The 20058-nt window shown below is 38.2% G+C and overlaps 3 protein-coding genes and 1 pseudogene across 3 annotated transcripts in view; 3 read left to right on the top strand and 1 right to left on the bottom strand.

Moving 5' to 3' along the window:
• LOC137656808 (phosphatidylinositol N-acetylglucosaminyltransferase subunit C-like) overlaps positions 1-12324 on the bottom strand; it is a 41089-nt gene extending 28765 nt beyond the window's left edge. The window contains exons 1-6 of the mRNA XM_068391119.1: positions 12197-12324; positions 11195-11258; positions 10438-10568; positions 3027-3195; positions 2683-2830; positions 1579-1748 (exon numbers count right to left, since the gene is read on the bottom strand). Coding sequence (XP_068247220.1) covers positions 1579-1748; positions 2683-2830; positions 3027-3195; positions 10438-10568; positions 11195-11258; positions 12197-12299 — 785 coding nt within the window. The 5' untranslated portion in view covers positions 12300-12324. The remainder of the gene's footprint in view (positions 1-1578; positions 1749-2682; positions 2831-3026; positions 3196-10437; positions 10569-11194; positions 11259-12196) is intronic.
• LOC137656812 (mitochondrial thiamine pyrophosphate carrier-like) overlaps positions 1-20058 on the top strand; it is a 615169-nt gene that overhangs the window by 389840 nt on the left and 205271 nt on the right.
• Positions 1-20058, top strand: part of LOC137656101 (uncharacterized) — a 505345-nt pseudogene that overhangs the window by 326503 nt on the left and 158784 nt on the right.
• Positions 13469-20058, top strand: part of LOC137656807 (guided entry of tail-anchored proteins factor 1-like) — an 87086-nt gene continuing 80496 nt past the window's right edge. The window contains exons 1-2 of the mRNA XM_068391118.1: positions 13469-13578; positions 17904-17987. The gene's annotated coding sequence lies outside the window, so the exon portion shown is untranslated. The remainder of the gene's footprint in view (positions 13579-17903; positions 17988-20058) is intronic.

The following is a 20058-nucleotide window of genomic DNA, read 5'->3' as shown; positions in this document are numbered from 1 at the left end:
TTATAAAAAAAAACACAAATACAGCAACCAATAATTTAATTTTTAAATTGATCTGATCTGACACGGCTACTGAAAATGGTTTACATAGTAATGGTTTCTGTTTTGTATGAACACAAATGCAATTTGTGAATGCTTATGAACGAGTAAACATACAAAAGAACTGGTGCACTGGAGTTTAGGTTTTGTCATATTATGAATTTAACATATGCAGTGGAAGCTTAGAAGCCAATAGGTTTTCATTTTTCTGCCCTACCACTAGTTCTAAATTCATATTAAAAGTGATAATAAATATTCAAACCTAATTATCTGGACATAACCTAATATAGGTAAATGGCCACTTTAACATAAACAGATTACCGTTATTTGTACTAATCCCATATATCCCTTAATAATTTATAATACAAAATTTTATAAGAATTTATTAAGGTAATTGTTAAAATAATTTGTAATTTCCTTGCTGATGGACTCAGGGGCTAGAAACAGATCTTAACCCAGAACTAGATTGGCTATGATCTTGTATGACAGAAGGCTTTAACACCAAATGGTAACTTTAATTACAAGCTTTACTCTGAATTTGGGATAACAAATTTATATATGTTACCCAAAATGCACTACATACCTTAAAGAATTTTATTCAATAGTTTATCTTAGACTAATTTTGATCACTAACTTGTTTATGGAATATTTTAAAGACCGTACACTAAACTGATTTTCGAGTGTCTACTTGCTATGTACAGGAACTGCAGTGTATGAGATAAAGAGACTCATTTAAGCAACTCCCCCAATACAAAACCATGAGATGAGCTAGTGGCCAATCAGACATGATGCAATTGAACAGATTTACCCAATCTTTAATTGAATTTTTCAAAAAGAATATATTCAGTCTAAGGGAATCACAGTACTTACCACGCCAACCAAAAAATTATAAGAGTTGTAAAGTGTGCTTATTTCATTGAAAGGGGTAAAAAATCCAGCCTATCATCTAGGCACTTAAGAGATAAGCAGTTGTATAGAGACATTTATCTTATCGACAGGATGAATGTAAGGTTCCAGGCTACCATCTCGGTCCTTGCAAGTTCCAGGTGCCTAAAAGAGTGGCTTAAAGCATAGGAGTGCACAGGTTATGCAGCAAAAGAGTCAAAAGTAAACAAAGAATTTGACGCTCTATGAGAAAATCTCGAACCTGGAGGGGTCCTCATGATCAGAACCATTATTGAATGTTACACAGGAACAGAAACTGAGATGGAGGTATTTCTGGCCATTAACCACTTGTGTGTTTCATTACTTTACTAGTGGCATGTCTTATGAAGGAAAGAAAATGGGAAATTTTTATAAATTTTGGAGGTGAATGTCAATAAACTGAGCTTCTGGAGAAGAACCAATATGAACATCAGGTGAGTATATATAAATAAATATTATCAAAATACCATTTTGCATTGGAACACAGTATAGTATTTCAACAAAATTAATACTTACCTAAAGAAAAACTTAAAGATTTTTATTTCTACACTACTGTACTGTACTACCATAAATCAGGAAGACCTACACATCTGCAAAATTATAGCAACTCAAACTTACTGTTTATGATGCTGAAGGTAAACATATAATGAGGGAATGATGACATTGCAGGTAACTAGTGCTCCAACAAATAAGTACAATAGATGGGACGCATAACAATACAGTCCAACAGCTGTAATTGTTATCACTGAAGTGGTTAACAGAAGGTCTATTGGCTTTCCGAGTATCACCTGGAATATATGATGACATCTCACAAAACTTGCACATTTAGTTATTTTACAAATCTGAATTTACATTAGCTTAAATTTCATTAGTATTTTTGTAGTACTCACAAAGTCAAGTACAGTATTACAGAATTTCATGCTTATAATTATAATCTAAACAATATAAGAATATCTTAAAAATACTATCAACAGTTTTCTACTTGAACACATTACAGCAAAGTATTGATAATGAAATCACATACTGTACTGTACTGGTATTGCTCAAGAAAAAAAGGACTGAAATTTGACAACCAAGTCTCAGAACTTGAAAGAAAATCAAAAACATTCAGCATCAGTTAAAAGAATCCCTTTCTTATACTGTATCAACTATTAGTAATCTCTTCCTTCATTAGTACTGTAGTTATATAACCTCTTTAAAACTGTACAGTATTATTGATCACTGCACTCTTGCTCCTGCTCCCTAGGTATATTTCAAAGAAATTAATAATTCCAGGAAAAATTCTAAACTACAACACAAATATAAACCACAGATTTCCAAAAAACAATTTAACCTTATACTGTACATTACTTTAAACTTTAAATCTGAAGTCCTTTAATGATAGTACCGGAAGCCCAAGTTGCTTATCAAACACAAGAATTTGCCCGAGAATTATTTAGACTGGATCATGGATTTAGGCCTTACGTTCCAGCACAGGGAACAGGGAGGCCATTCAGAGCCAATGTTCAATTAGGGGAAAACCCTACAGTAATATTCCACCGTTGCAATACAGTATTAAATAAATGTCTAGAAGTTGGGCAGCAAGATTGAAGAAAAGGAAGCAGGAAAAGAGGTACTATATTGCAGAAGGCTAGAAAGTTTTTAGAGAATGCTATAGTTGAAGGCTAGAAAGTTAGTAGAGAATACTATAGTTGCTCAACAGTAATACATTGCATTACCCACCCTGCAATATCTCCGAAATACTGGGAAGAGCGCAAAAAGCATAACTGCCACGGTGATTAGGGCGAAGACATCCTGGTCTTTCCCAAGTCTGGAAGCCAAACATACTGATGCAAACACTCCCAAGTTATGGGACACTGTTGGATTCACACTGGAAAACAGAAAAAACAATAAGGATTCTAAAATTATCTTTAAAATACAGAGCAGCATTACTGTCTATGACTGCATTTTAATGTGAGGTATTGACAAGCAAACACACTAGATATAGCATACACTGGTAATCTAGAAATAGCTTCTGTAAAATATGTCCCCTACAATTCTAGATGTTTTAAACCTCAATAACTTACATAGCAACTGAAACTCCATAGTCTTGATGGACAATTCTCAGCAGCAACAGTGCAGTGGTGCAAGCATTTATTGTGTCAGTAGCAACACTCCCAGTCAAACTTTTAACCATAGGCGTTGCGCAAGATATCAACACAAAGTAAAAGCACACCAATTTAGCATCACTTTTGGCTGGAAGTAAACATTAAGATCTGTTTTACTATTTTTTAACTGGATTTATATTTCTAGTAAATTCGGGGACAATTATAAGACAGGTAAGGCAAGCATTCGTGTCTCATTCGTGTCTCCTTTTGTAAATCTCATAATCTGCTACACATGTAAAAAGATAACATTAAACCAATTAATTATGTCTCCAAAACACCTCACTGTGTAAGATAATGAATCTGCATCTATGAAATATAATGTTTTTATTTTTAAATTACAGTACACATCCAAAAGAAGCAAGTTATTACCATATATGCTTGACAAGAACAGGAAGGAAAAGTTTCCCTTGTAAATTTTAATGGCATTAAGGTAAGATCAAAACTAAGTAAAGCTGTTGAGCAAAGTAAAGTGTCTAGCCTAATAGGGATATAATTACCCCTTTAAGTACTATAATAAAAGAAATCTTTATATACCATTGCTACAATATGTTATTTTCCTTAGTAAAATAAATTTTTGAATATACTTACCCGATGATCATGTAGCTGTCAACTCTGTTGCCCGACAGAAAAACCTAAGGTCGGGATACGCCAGCGATCGCTATACAGGTGGGGGTGTACAACAACAGCGCCATCTGTCGAGTAGGTACTCAGGTACTTCTTGTCAACAAGAACCAATTTTCTCCTCGGTCCACTGGGTCTCTATGGGGAGGAAGGGAGGGTCCTTAAATTCATGATCATCGGGTAAGTATATTCAAAAATTTATTTTACTAAGGAAAATAACATTTTTCAACATCAAACTTACCCGATGATCATATAGCTGATTCACACCCAGGGGGGTGGGTAGAGACCAGCATAACAAGTTGACATTATGAGCTAAGTATTCCGTATTTCATTTTAGCAGTTATTCAAAATAACAAGCATAAAATAAATAAGTACCTGGTAAGGAAGACGACTTGAACAATTACTCTGCCTTTTTAAGTACGTCTTCCTTACTGAGCCTCGCGATCCTCATAGGATGCTGAGCAACTCCTAGGAGCTGAAGTATGAAGGGTTGCAACCCATACTAAAGGTCCTCATCAAAACCTTTAATCTAGGCGCTTCTCAAGAAATGATTTTGACCACCCGCCAAATCAAGTAGGATGCGAAAGGCTTCTTAGCCTTCCGGACAACCCAAAAATATTTCAAGAGAAAGATTAAAAAGGTTCTGGAATTAGGGAATTGTAGTGGTGGAGCCCCCACCACTACTGCACTCGTTGCTACGAATGGTCCCAGAGTGTAGCAGTTCTCGTAAAGAGACTGGACATTCTTAAGATAAAAGACGCGAACACTGATTTGCTTTTCCAATAGGTTGCGTCGAATATATTTTGCAGAGATCTATTTTGTTTAAAGGCCACGGAAGTTGTGACAGCTCTAACTTCGTGTGTCCTTACCTTCAGCCAAGCTTGGTCTTCCTCATTCAGAAGGGAATGAGCTTCTCGTATTAATAGTCTGATAAAAATAGGATAAAGAATTCTCTGACATAGGCAAAGATGAATTCTTAACTGAACACCATAAAGCTTCAGACGGGCCTCGTAAAGGTTTTAAAATAGAACTTAAGAGCTCTTACAGGACATAATACTCTTTCTAGTTCATTTCCAACCATACGATAAGTTTGGAATATCGAACGATATTGGTCAAGGCTGAGAAGGCAGCTCGTGTTTGGCTAGAAAACCAAGATGTAGAACATGTAGCCGTTTCGGATGAGAATCCGATGTTCTTGCTGAAGGCATGAATCTCACTGACTCTTTTAGCTGTGGTTAAGCATATCAGGAAAAGAGTCTTAAAGGTGAGATCTTTCAGGGAGGCTGATTGAAGTGGTTCGAACCTGTCTAACATAAGGAATCTTAGAACCACGTCTAAATTCCAACCAGGTGTAACCAAACGACGCTCCTTCGTGGTCTCAAAAGACTTAAGGAGGTCCTGTAGATCTTTATTGTTGGAAAGATCTAAGCCTCTGTGACGGAAGACTGATGCCAACATGCTTCTGTAACCCTTGATAGTGGGAGCTGAAAGAGATCGCTCTTTCCTCAGATATAAGAGGAAGTCAGCTATTTGAGTTACAGAGGTACTGGTCGAGGATACGGATACTGACTTGCACCAGTTTCGAAAGATTTCCCACTTCGATTGGTAGACTCTAAGGGTGGATGTTCTCCTTGCTCTAGCAATCGCTCTGGTTGCCTCCTTCGAAAAACCTCTAGTTCTCGAGAGTCTTCGATACTCTGAAGGCAGTGAGACGAAGAGCGTGGAGGCCTTGGAGTACCTTCTTTACGCGTGGCAGACGTAGCAGGTCCACCCTTAGGGGAAGAGTTCTGGGAACGTCTACTAGCCATCGAAGTACCTCGGTAAGTTATTCTCTCGCGGGCCAGAGGGAAGCAATTAGCGTCCACTTGTCCCTTCGTGAGAGGCGAACTTCTGCAGTACCTTGTTGACAATCTAGAACGGAGGGAATGCATATAGATCTAGATGAGACCAATCAAGTAGAAAGGCATCTAAAAGAACTACTGCTGGGTCCGGGATAGGTGAGCAAAGTATTGAGAGCCTCTTGGACATCGAGGTTGCGAAGAGATCTATGGTTGGCTGGCCCCAGGTGACCCAAAGTCTCTTGCATACATCCTTGTGGAGGGTCCAATATGTTGGAATTATTGTCCCTTCCTACTGAGAAAATCTGCTAAGACATTCAAGTTGCCTTGGAAGAAACTTGTTACTAGTGAAAAGTCTAGACCTGTTGAACAGGAGAGGAGGTCACTTGCGAACTCGTACCATGTCAGAGAGTAGGTCCCTCCTTGCTAGGAGATGTACATCAAAGCAGGGAGTTGACCGTGTTCACCTCCACTATTTTGCCTTGAAGGAGAGACCTGAAGCTTTTCCAGGTCAGACGTACTGCCAGAAGATTCTTGCAGTTGAAATGCATTGTCCTTTGACTCGAGTTCCATAATCCCGAGCATTCCCTACCGCCTAAGGTCGCACCCCAGCCTACGTCCGATGCGTCTGAGAAGAGAACGTGGTTGGGAGTCTGAACAGTCAGGGGAAGACCCTATCAAAGGTTGATAAAGTCCTTTCATCCTGTCAGACCAGACTTATCTTCCGGAAACCGGGATCGAGACCGCTTCTAGCGTCTTGTCCTTTTCCAGTGAAGAGCTAGATGAAACCGAAGAGGACGGAGGTGTAGTCTTCCAAGTGACACCAATTGAACCACGGATGACAGTGTCTTAACCAGACTCATCCACAGCCTGACAGGGCCGTGTTCCTTCTTCAGCATCTTCTGGATGGATAGCAATGCTGGGGGTTGATCGTCTTGTTCAGCCATGTCCTCATCAGAGGGTTCCTCATCCGAAACTGATGAGGAAACGGCAACGGAGTGGGCAACGTCTGACTCGCTGAATCCGGTTGCACTGGTGGATGCGTGACGGAGCCGGACACAAGATCATGGTACTGCTGCACAGTCTGTGAACTGTCAACCATGGGGAAGCGAGGAAGTACAGCGACAACCCGAAACTGTCTAGACTGTCTGGGTTGTGCAGACAACCCCTTATCGGGTTGCTGAGGTTGCCGCACAGCGTCACAACAAGTCACCTCTGCTGGTTGTTGAACGTCTTCCTAGTGACACACTGAACGTCCACAACCACCTCCGAGAGTCGCTTAACGTCAACGTGCGACTGGCAACCCACACTGGGTCACACCGGAGGAGGAACCATCTCAACTGGCGGACGTGAGTAGGATATCTCAGCGTCAACAGGGCGTACAACCAACCGGTAGGAAGGTTGTTGGCAAGAAGGTTCTTCTCCGTAAAAAATCCTCTATCAAGGACTAAGCTTGGACTGCATGTCTTGCAACAAAGTCCAAGGTCTATGGGAGCAGGTGTGGCAACAGACAGGGTTAGCGATTGAAGCGGAACCATTTACCCTCCCTGGAAGCATGTTATGCTTTAATTAAAGTCCATAGGAGGCTAAGCAGCTTAAGGCTCCTCTCCAAATGACAGAGTCCTCAAGGGAATATCAGAAGGAGGGAGAACAGCACTTTCTCATCTACAGGAACCATGTCCGAGAAAAGTTAGGTATCTCAGTGAGGGTTTCACTGGTGCATAAGCAGCAGACCAGAAGGCAACGTTATGAAACTGCTTGACAGTCTGTGAACTGTCAAAAACTGAACTGTCAACCACAACAGGTGCGTGAGGACATACAGCACTGGTGTATTAGTAGCAGACCAGAAGGCAACGTCATGTAACTGTTTGACAGTCTGTGAGTTGGCAACAACCAAAGCTGTGTGGGGAAGCCTCAACTCCTGACTGACTAGTTTGCTGTGGGCGAGTGGCGGTAACCACAGTGTGTTGCGGAGGCTGACACACCGTGTCAAAACACGGCAGCTTGTGGTAGCTCACGCACGGCAACGGAGTGCTCCGTGTGTCTGTGGGAGTCAGCATACGTCTGGCAGGGTCGACTGCGCATGGGTGGAGGAGCTCTCACAACAAGAGTGTGGGAGCAGGCAGCCATGCCGGGCGCACAACCGTGGTAGGCTGTAGGCCAACGGGTGTATCGTCAACCTTCTCCGCAGTCGGAGTGTGGGAGCTGGCAACAACAAAAGCGGAGTGCTGGTGCGTGGGAGGGACTGCCGTGGGTTGCGGAGCATGCCGCATTCCGTCAAAACACGGCAGCTTGACAGCACCTTCCCACTGCTGATGCGGTAGCTCACGCATGTCAACGGAGGGTGCAGCATGAACATGCGTCTGGCAGGGTCGACTGCGCATCGGTGGTGGAGCTCTCACAGGTGGAGTGTGGGAGCTGGCAGCCGCAGTATCTGCTGAGCGCACAACCGTGGCAGGTTGTAGGTTAACAGGTGCAGTGTCAACCTTCTCAGCACGATACTCCTGCATGAAGGAAGCAAGCTGAGACTGCATAGTCTGCAGCATGGACCACTAGGGTCTACCAAAGACGGCAACAAACGGAGCTACTGTCCGTTGTGACTGAGGGTCTAAAACAGCTGGTGCGGCAACAGACGGAGTTACTGCCTGTTGCGGTACCACCTTGCCTCTCTTGGGAGGTGTGCAGTCGTCGGATGACTGCAGCGAGTCCGAACTGACCCAGTGGCTACACCTAGGCCGTTGGACTTGCGCGGAAGGGACCGACTTGCACTTAAAGCTGCAAGATTTGGTCCATGGTTTCTGCGAGAAACCTCTTCCGCAGACGAGGAATAAATGGGCTCTCTCGTCTTTATGTGGGTGGGGCGATCACGTCGGCAACGTGTGTAGATACACCCGAAACCACCGAGGGAAACGTCTGTTCGTCGATCAAGGCCTGTGGAACCCATAAGTCCTTCGACATTACTTCTCCCCTGGGCTTGGGAGCTTGTAAGAGGTATCGGACTAGGTGAACAACTGGCACGAACAGACGAACCCTCGAACGCAACACTGTAACACTTTGCGCATATCACTTTATCACTTTTGATTTTCTGTTTGCACTTATTTCACTGAAATCGAAACTAAGTGATTTGTACCTGAAACACGCAATCCTATCCTTCATTAAAAGGTAGTAATTGCGAAAACAGTTTTACAATGCAACAGAAAAACATAATGAAAGATAAAGAATTCAGTGGCTGGAAAAGAGACTAAACACTAGATCAAATAAACTACGTTTAAAATCTCTCATCGCATAAAGCCTGGGAACAAGAATAAAACTCTAGAAACGTTTTACCTTCTTCCCCTACAGCGACTAGGGAGAAGAGTAAAAAACGAGAACAACGTTACCCGCTTGAACGAAACGTTTATTCTCCTCTCTCTCCCTCCGTCTCTATCTCTCTCTCTCTTCTCTCTTGACTTAGAACCTGAGAGAAGAGCCCAATTATATATCGTTAAAACATATTATTTGCTAAAGGAAAAAACTGAAAGGTTTCCCAAATAAAAAGTTCCTTTATTAGAATTAAAACCATTTAAGCTAAGAAAGAATGAACGAAACGCTAGAATCGGTTTACTCTTACTGCAACCTGAAACCGTGAAATACTCTCTCTCTATCGTAACGATAGAGCGCATGTTGAACGTTCTGAACGTCAACAACTGCGGAGACTAAACTAAACATTAGTTCATCTTTGAAAACAGTACGAGACTATCAAAGAGTATAAATTCTTAAAAGGAAAATACGATATGACGGGCTCAATGTTAATTAACTTCGGTTCCAAGTAAGGACCGCCTACTATTAGGAAAGGTCGCATATAAACAAACATAAAAATTAATTTTTATAAGTTTAAAATAATTGGAAAGTTAATCGAAGAGGCCTATAAAGGCGGAGAGATATAAAATAAATTACCAAAAACCTAAACACACTTCCGTCTAAGGGAAGGGTCGGCCATTTAAAAGTGAAAGAGAGTCCATACTCTCTTCGTCACCAACACTTCCGTCTAAGGGAAGGGTCGGCCATTTAAAAGTGAAAGAGAGTCCATACTCTCTTCGTCACCATAATTAAATCTATCCAAAACGAGTTCAAGTTTTGAAATGAAGATAAAACCCCTGCATAGCGAAAGCTCAAAACTGGAATAGTGTACTTCACCAAATCGTTGTGAAAACAAATCCAGTTAGGGACGGCGTATTTAGTAGGTCTTGCCTGTGGCACGACAGAGGGAAAATTGGTTCGTTGTTGACATCGAGTACTTGAGTACCTACTTGATAGATGGCGCTGATGTACACCCCCACCTGTATAGCGATCGCTGGCGTATTCCTCCCGTAGGTTTTTTCTGTCGGGCAGCAGGGATGAAGCTATATGATCATCGGGTAAGTTTGATGTTGAAAAATAATGTTTTTATTTTTAAATTACAGTAAACATCCAAAAGAAGCAAGTTATTACCATATATGCTTGACAAGAACAGGAAGGAAAAGTTTCCCTTGTAAATTTTAATGGCATTAAGGTAAGATCAAAACTAAGTAAAGCTGTTGAGCAAAGTAAAGTGTCTAGCCTAATAGGGATATAATTACCCCTTTAAGTACTATAATAAAAGAAATCTTTATATACCATTGCTACAATATAAACAACACTGAGCTATTCTCTTTATAAACAAAGAAGGAATGCTTTCATAATGTGGCTTACTCTTTACAATCTTGCAAAGTTTACGTGTTCAAAATATGTCAAAGTTTCTGCGCAGCAAGTCTATCTTTTCCATTGTTTTGTATCCTTCATAGGACCTACAGATAAAGCATCATGTAACAAGAATGGAATTAAAGAAATTAGTATGGTTTATGTACTGTTACCTGATATCACTTGATGTGAGTTACTGATGATATACCCTGTGACGCCCATAAGACAAGTCACAACCAATAAACTTGAAGCTCGGATTTCACCTTGCGACAGTCCAAAGAAGATAGCGACTAAGCTAAGACAGCTGAAATTGAATTAAATTTTCTTTTTTTAATAGTATTTTGATTGCATATTCATATTTTGTGAATTGTAACTGGCTTTGTAAAGACAATGGCACAAACTAAATCATAATTGTGAATTGCATGAATACAAAAAATATTGCACATGATTACTTATCAGTATTATGGTAGAAATTTCTCAGCATAAAATCATAAATACATTACTAATAGTCATAATGACAAAATAAAAAGGATGCTCTTGCAAACACATCTTGGCTATATTATTATCATTATTACTACCTAAGCTACAACCCTAGTTGGAAAAACAGGATACTACAAGCCCAATGGCTCTAACATGGAAAAATAGCCCAGTAAGGAAAGGAAATAAACAAACTATAATAGAAGTAATGAACAATTAAAAAAAAATATCTTAAGATCAGTAACAACATTAAAATAAATCTTTCATACATGAACTATAAAAAACAAGATAAGTGTGCCTGAGTGTACCCTCAAACAAGCAAACTCTACCCCAAGACAGGAATAAGATAAGCAAAGTAGGTGAGCTGAAGATACCAAGAATCACACAAATTGAGAAAACACTACCCCTATTATGAATCACCTAACAGTACTTGAAGATTATAATATACAGTACCTGCATATTTCTTGCGTGACAGCCGTGGCTCCATATAAGGCTTCAGTAATTAAAACTTCCTTCCCTAAAAAAAAGAAAGGGTGAGTCAAATGTTAAAATGTAAGCTCTTAGTAATGATACTTATATTCATTAATCAAAAGCCATATATAGATAATATAAAATTAATGTAAACTCACTAAGGTTATCTACTTGTAAGGAAAGTTTTAAGAACATAGCTGAATCCTATATGCTTACTATAGTATTAGGTCTAGTTAGGTTAGGTTAGGTTGGACGAGCGCACAGAGGAGCAAAAACCATTTTACTCTTTTGAAATATTACCAAAATCTAATGGGTTATGCTCCGCTGTGCGCTCACTTTGCACATCAAGCTCCTGTATACTGGAAAGCGGTAAGGGCCGGGTGGGACTCTAACGAAATATTACCGAGATTTAATCTTATTGTAAACTGAGAATACAGCAGTCTAAGGGGGATCACAAGGGGACGACCCCCGGAAGCTAAGCAGAGGGGTGTATTTATAATAGCGGCCACCCGTATGTATTATGTCTAACTTAGAATAGTGCAGTGTAACGGGGGGGCCGCAGGGGGGCGTTAGGCGGCCCCCTTTAGGTAAATAGGTAAGGTCACGGCTTGTAGGTTGGGTTAGGGGGGAAAGTTTAGGTTAGTTGATGTCATTTTTAATCAACGCGTGAGGAACTGGCCGCTGATATACAAATGCTCCCTAAGTAGATAAAGATATAGCTCCTTGGTTGGGTTAGGTTGAGAACATTGATTAAGGTGTTCTTGAGTTATGCTCCCGGTCTTAGTTAACCGCTAAGGCCTAAGATACTCAGCTACAATTTATATATTATAAAAACCGACCTCTAAATGAGTTTGACAAGAATCTTTAGATATATGGGTAAATTAAGACAAAAACTATTGTTTGAAAAACATTACAGTACTGTAATACGAAAAAAGTATATATATACCGCATGTTTCTGTTAAAATGTCTTATACACAAACTTACGTTTTTTGCTAACTCTTAATGATGAGTCTCCTATATAATTATCAGGATAAGACGGCTGTTTTTTCCATAATACACGGCACCATTCATTTCGAACATTTGACATTGTCACTATCAGCTGTTCTGTCGATTTCATTCTATTTTCGTTTCAAAGAGATCTCTGTAACGGCTCCTCAATTTCTTTGTTTAATGTTCTATGTGTTTGTTTTGATTTGATTTATTTATGTATTTTATTTATTCATGCACTTATTCTTATTCTTACCTCTGTTTTGATCTTAATTCTTATCTAAATTATTTTCATGGAACAGTGTACTTTGGTATCGTCTTCGCCAAAAGAATGTTCAAGTAAGGTATTTTTACTGCTCTCTAAACCTTCTTTTCTTATCCTATCTCCTCTTTATTTTATTTCCTAACGAATCCTATACTCTATCCAGATCCTGCAAAGCCTTGGAGGAGGAATTAAAGTTTAAGGCTTGAAATCATCGAAACCATAAAGCTGTGATTAGAGTGTACAAATAAGAAGTCTTTATATTATTAATCTTCCGAACATGTGTCTGTCTTCATAGTTTATGTATGGCATACCTATTTTAACGTTGTTTCTGATCTTAAGATACCTTATACTTTTTACTGATTACTTCTAATTCATGTTTTCTTTATTTCCTCATTTCCTTTCCTAAATGGGTTATTTTTCTCTGTGGGAGCCCTTGGGGCTTATAGCTTCCTGATTTTCCAACTAGGGTTGTAGCTTGAATAATAATAATAATAATAATAATAATAATAATAATAATAATAATAATAATAATAATAATAATAATAATAATAATAATAATAATGACGGTGAACCAGAACTATTTATCTCTGCATAGCACTACTGGTCGTGATGATTCTCTCGTGAATAAAAAAAAAGCATATTTTTTTATTAGAAACATTATTCATGTTGATATTTTTCTTTTGATAACTCAAGATTAATAATGTTACTTAGTAGACGTCATTTATGAATGCACTACATACTTGTAATAAAGGAAAAAGTCCCACAGATCTATCCATTTCGTGCGAGGTGGAAGCAGATAAGCAAACCACAAATTAATTATCAAACTATATTTATCCTAAAATTGACAAATTTATATGACAGGAAATTTATAATAAAATCGAAAAGTCAATCCCGAATATAACAAATTTATTTAAAAGCTACGTACTTATATAATTGGATAAGCTAAACAAACAGTTCTAGTCAAGCATATTGCTTTCTTGCAAGCATTGCCCTAAAGTCGGCAAGTTCGTAAAGTAAACAAACTCAGAGAAACATTTATTTTGTGTTCTTTACGTTTTATTTCAGTTCTGAATTGCAACTAGGATTGCACGACCCATTCTCGATTACTGCAATGGTAAGGATATCTTACATTTGTATATACGTTGTGTAAATGATAATTTTGTGCATGACATATCTTAGTTTGTGGTATGCTTGTCTGTTCCCGACCACAGGATGGCTCCTTACAGTACATCTACGGTTACGGTATATGGGGGTAGGATAAGTGGGGGAGGGGAGGGGGAGTTAGGATTTTAAGGATTGGAGGGGATATTGTTAAAATGAAGTATAGTGGGAGGTGAAAAGATTAGGGCAGACCCAATAGCTCCATGTTTTTTTTTTTTTTTTTTTTTTTTTTTTTTTTTTTTTTTTTTTTGCTGTGACATCATGCCTTGTGGACTTCCAGGAGGTGAGTTTTCTTGCCAGCCTCCTTGGGACTTGTGTATTTATGTTTATTCCTTTTCTGGGGCTTGGATTTTTCTTTCTCTTTCGTCTGTCTAATTTGGTTTTATTGGTTTATTTTAATACTCCTGATTTTCACAGGGAATGCTCATTTTGTGTGTTATTTCCTCACTTGTTGCAAGTTCCGGGTTAATGTTTGTGAATCTTTTACAGTTTTGTGTGGCTTTAATGTGGTATCTGACGTTTATTGGTTCGAGATTGTGTTTGTTGTGGAGTGTTTCATTGTTTTCATTTGTGTTATTGTTATTGTTATCATGGTTTAGCCCATGTGTGTGCCGCATGTTTCCATTTTGGAATTCTTGTATAGTTTTCATTTTTGTTTGAGCCATTGTGCAGACTTGTGCTATTGGATATTCGAATTGAGGTCTTATCAGGCTTTTGTAGAGGTTTATTTTTTTGTTTTTATCCAATAGTTTGAAACATTTTAATGCTCCTTTTCTATGTTTTGCCAGTTGGAGTTTTTGTTTGATATGACAGTTTATGTCTGTTCTTTTGATAGAGAAGCCAAGGATTTTAACTTGGTTGTTAAATGGAATATTTATGTTGTTTACTGTTATTGGTGCTGGTTTATTTACTGATACTGATAAGAGTTGGAATTTGTTGCTATTTTTTTCCACTTGTTTTCGTAATAATTTATTCCTTTGATCTCTTTCTGTTTTTATTTTCAGATTTTTTTTTTTTAATTTCTAGGATGCATTATTACTTGTGCTATGTCATCTGCATAGGCGTAATTTATGGCATATTCGGGGGTGGTTAGCATATATGCTGTGTAAATTATTAAAAGTGTTGAGGATAGTATGCCCCCCTGTGGTACCCCACTTTTTATGTGTATTGTTTCTCACAGTTTCCCTTCTCTGCTACGTATTCTGACAGTTGTCTTTTATGTAGCTTGAGAAGATTTTTTTTTTCATTATTATTGGAAGTTCTAATTGGAGTATTTTATATTTGAGGCCGTCATGCCATACTTTGTCAAATGCCTTTGGGATATCTCAGCAGATGACATTGCATTGGTGATTTTATTTAGCTGGTTCATAGCTATACTTTCGTGAATTGCCATGAGGGCAGTTTCAGTGCTTCTCCCTGTTCTGAAACCGCGTTTGTGTTAGTAGATTTGGTTGTTATTTTCTAGGAATCTCCTTATCCTTGTGTCTATGATTTTTTTCAAACATTTTTCCCTGCACCTCCAGCAGAGTGATTGGCCTTCTGTTTGCTGGCACTTTGGGGTCTTTTCCTGTTTTGGGGAAGTATGAGAATTATTATTTTTATCGTTATTATTATTATTATTATTATTATTATTATTATTATTATTATTATTATTATTAGCCAAGCTACAACCCTAGTTGGAAAAGCAATATGCTATAAGCCCAAGGGTTCCAATAGGGAAAAATAGCCCAGTGAGGAAAGGAAACAAGGAAATAAATAAATGATGAGAATAAATTAACAATATATCATTCTAAAAACAGTAACAGCGCTTTTGAAGTTCTACTGATTCAACTACCCGATTAGGAAGATCATTCCACGATTTGGTAACAGCTGGAATAAAACTTCTAGAATACTGTGTAGTATTGAGCCTCATGATGGAGAAGGCCTGGCTATTAGAATTAACTGCCTGCCTAGTATTACAAACAGGATAGAATTGTCTAGGGAGATCTGAATGCAAAGGATGGTCAGAGTTGTGAAAAATCTTATGCAACATGCATAATGAACTAATTGAACGACGGTGCCAAAGATTAACATCTAGATCAGGAATAAGAAATTTAATAGACCGTAAGTTTCTGTCCAACAAATTAAGATGAGAATCAGCAGCTGAACACCAGACAGGAGAACAATACTCAAAACAAGGTAGAGTGAAAGAATTAAAACGCTTCTTCAGAATAGATTGATCACCGAAAATCTTGTAAGACTTTCTCAATAAACCAATTTTTTTTTGTGCAATTGAAGAAGGGACAGACCTAATGTGTTTCTCAAAAGTAAATTTGCTGTCGAGAATCACACCTATAATTTTAAGAGTTATATATTCCGTCTTTGTTTGGTTTTGGGTAATATCCCATTGAGAGTGTAAGGTTTGATATTTCTTGGAGTCTTCTCCATGCCATCATTGGTAGTTTTGATAGCATTAACTTATTTATGCCACTTTTACCTGGTGCTTTGTGTTTAAATGATTTCAATGCTTTCGTTATCTCCTGCATTTTAATGTCTGCTGTTAAGTAGTTGTTCTCGTGCAGTCGTTGCAGATCTGGGTTTTGATAAGGGATTGTTCGTTCCCTATTTCCCTGTAGGAAGTTGAGGACTTCTGTTTCTGTGTATCGAAATTTGCACTTTCTTTCTCTGTGACTTCGAATGGGCTTGCCCATGTTTCGGTTAGTAATTTAATTTGATCTTCAGTATACTCTAATTTTATCACCAATACTGTTTATTAAGTAGGGCATTTCTATTTTGGGTTTTCCCAAGTCTTTGTAGTTTATCCCAGAATTTTTCTGGCTCTTTGTATATTTCTCCTAGTTTGATTATTGTGTTGTTCCAGTTTTCTCTGTTTAATCTGTTGGATTCTTCAATTATTTCATTTTGAATGTGTTATCAGGGTGTATGTTACCCTTATCCACTTATGTGTGTTGTGTGTTTAATTGTAGGTAATTTACCGTAATTGTTGTGTTATAAGTTTTAAGTAGTCGTTATCTGGGGTGTGTTTATCGTATGTTATTCTGTGGTTTCATTGTTGTTCAGATCTATTTCTTGTTCTTGTGTGGCTATTTTCCTAGTTACTGTATCTTTGAAGATTTTCCAGTTAGTCTTTTTTTAATATTTCGCCTATTTTTAGTTCTTTGACTATTGGTTTAGTTGAGCGTTTGATTATGAGTGGTATGTGATCAGATGCTGTAAGTTGGACCTGGTGTTATGTTATAGTTTAGGTGTGCTCTTGTTCTTTTCCCACTTCTATGTGGGGGTCGATGTTTCTGGCCAGCGTTCTCCATCTACCTCCGTCCTACACTTCACCGGTTAATCCCTTTGATCGAAGGTCATCCTTGATACAGTCCATCCACCTTCGCTTTGGTTTCCCTTTCCTTCTCGTTCCCTGTACCTCCATTTCCATCACTTTCCTCCCAATATACTATTCATCTCTTCTCATGACATGACCATACCACCTCAGTCTACTTTCTTCGATCTTATCTAATAGTTCTCTAACTTTTGTGGTACCCCTAAATATAAGAATAAAACTAGCCTGGTTTCCTCACTAAACGACCTGGAACTGACGTCGTCAACATAGTCAACCAAACAGAAGTTCGTGATGCCAGCGTACATTTGATATATATTCAAAATATTTACTAAATTAAAAATGGAGTAATTACTCAAAACTGTCACTATTTGAGAATTGCATATTTTATAGACACTTTTGAGTAATTACTCAATTTTTAATAGAGTTTATATTTTGAATATATATAAAATGTACGCTGGCACCACAAACTTCAGTTTGGTTGACTATGTTAACTAAGTCAGTTCCAGGTCATTTAATGAGAAAACCAGGCTAGATTTTTCTATTCTATAGTTTTTAATAATTTTAACTTGTTTCCTAAATTATGAAAAAGTAATAGAGGAAAACAATTGCTTTGCCTAATTGGGCAGCGTATACCAACTGTTTCGTTTTATGAATTATGATAATCACTGTCATATTATTATTATTATTATTATTATTATTATTATTATTATTATTATTATTATTATTAATTGCTAAGCTACAATCCTAGTTGGAAAAGCATGATGCTATAAGCCCAGGGGCTCCAACAAGGAAAATACCCCAGTGAGGAAAGGAAACAAGGAAAGTTAAATTATTTCAAGAACAGTAACATTAACATGTAGTTTTTATGATTTGCTGCTAAACATGTATGTCATCACCCTAGTTAATTTATTGACGCTAATATACTTTGCATTTATTTTATCTTATAGGGATGAATGTTATTGAAATATGTCGCCGACTTGTGTACGTCTTCCTGTTAACTACAAACATTTAACTGAATAACCAACGCTCAAGTAAGTTATCCAAAACAATTATTTACAAACTGTATTTTTTATATAATCTTTGTAGTCTGAAAGCGCTGTTGCCAGATTTATGACTTATGACATTATTATTATTATTATTATTATTATTATTATTATTATTACTTGCTAATCTAGAACCCTAGTTGGAAAAGCAGGATGCTATAATCCCAGGGGCTCCAACAGGGAAATAGCTCAGTGAGGAAAGGAAACAAAGAAAAATAAAATATCTTAGAGGAGTAACATTAAAATAAATATTTCCAATATAAACTATAAAACTTTAACAAAACAAGAGGAAGAGAAATAAGATAGAATAGTGTGCCCGAGTGTACCCTCAAACAAGAGAACTCTAACCCAAGACAGTGGAAGACCATGGTACAGAGGCTATGGCACTACCCAAGATTATTGAACAATAGTTTGATTTTGGAGTGTCCTCCTAGAAGAGCTACTTACCATAGCTAAAGAGTCTCTTCTACCCTTACAAAGAGGAAAGTGGCCACTGAACAATTACAGTGCAGTAAGAAGAATTGTTTGGTAATCTCAATGTTGTCAGGTGTATGAGGATAAAGATTATGTAAAGAATACGCCAGACTATTCTGTGTGAGTGTGTGTAGGAAAAGGGGAAATGAACCGTAACCAGAGAGAAAGATCCAATGCCCTGGCCAACCTACTACCAAACGTATTTTCTGCATTGCCTTCAAATCTTTGGCACTTCATACCTGTCTCCGTTTTTTGTTACGATAGAATTAAATTTTTTTTTTAATTCCATAAATTATCGTTAATAATCCTGAATCGTATAACCGTCTGTCCTCCTAAAGGCAGAGTTATGTCTTCTCGTCTTCTTCTTCTTCTTCTTCTTCTTCTCTGTCTGCATCTTTTCCCACTTTTATGTGGGGTCGATGTTTCTGACCAACTTTCTCCATCTACCTCTGTCCCACACTTCATCACCGTTTAATCCCTTTGATCGAAGGTCATCCTTGATATAGTCCATCCACCTTCGCTTTAGTCTCCCTCTCCTTCTCGTTCCCTGTACCTCCATTTCCATCACTCTCCTCCCAATATACTGTTCATCTCTTATCATGACATGACCATACCACCTCAGTCTACTTTCTTGGATCTTATCTGATAGTTTTCTAACTCCTGTGGTACCCCTAATTATCTCATTCCGTATCTTATCTCTTCTTGTCACCCCACACATCCATTTCAACATTCTCATCTCTGCCACATCCAGTTTCTTCTCTTCTGTCTTCTTTATTGCCCACGTCTCCGCTCAAATCTTCTCGTGTGGTGTGTATACAGTATAGACGACATGTTGGTGAAGAATATATATACAACAAGGTCTATAGAATACAGTATATAGACAGCTTTTGGGAAGAGTAAGGAAGGCCTAAATAGTGTATTTTTGATAAAGTAGAAGTAGTAGGTTGGCCAGGGCACCAGTCACCAGTTGAGATACTAACACTAGAGAGCTATAGCGTCTTTTAACTGGCCAGACAGTACTACATTGGATCCTTCTCTCTGGTTACGGTTCAGTTTCCCTTTGCCTACACACACACCGAATAGTCTAGCATATTCTTTACAGATTTTCCTCTGTGCTCATACACCTGACAACACTGAGATTACCAAACAATTCTTCTTCACCAAAGGGGTTAACTACTGCACTGCATTTATTCAGTGGCTACTTTCCTCTTGGTAAGGGGAGAATAGACTTTAGCTATGGTAAGCAGCTCTTCTAGAAGGACACCCCAAAATCAAACCATTGTTCTCTAGTCTTGGATAGTGCCATAGCCTCTGTACCATGGTCTTCCACTGCCTTGGGTTAGAGTTCTCTTGCTTGAGGGTACACTCACGCACACTATTCTATCTTATTTCTCCTTCTCTTGTGTTGTTAAAGTTTTTATAGTTTATATAGGAGATATTTATTCTAATGTTATTACTGTTGTTAAAATATTTCACTTTTCCTTGTTTCCTTTCCTCACTGGGCTATTTTCCCTGTTGGAGCCCCTGGGCTTATAGCATCCTGCTTTTCCAACTAGGTTTGTAGCTTAGCAAGTAATAATAATAA

This window comes from Palaemon carinicauda, chromosome 17, assembly GCF_036898095.1.
Source record: "Palaemon carinicauda isolate YSFRI2023 chromosome 17, ASM3689809v2, whole genome shotgun sequence".
Classification (NCBI taxonomy): Eukaryota; Metazoa; Arthropoda; class Malacostraca; order Decapoda; family Palaemonidae; genus Palaemon; species Palaemon carinicauda.
This window is presented reverse-complemented; position numbering and strand designations above follow the sequence as displayed.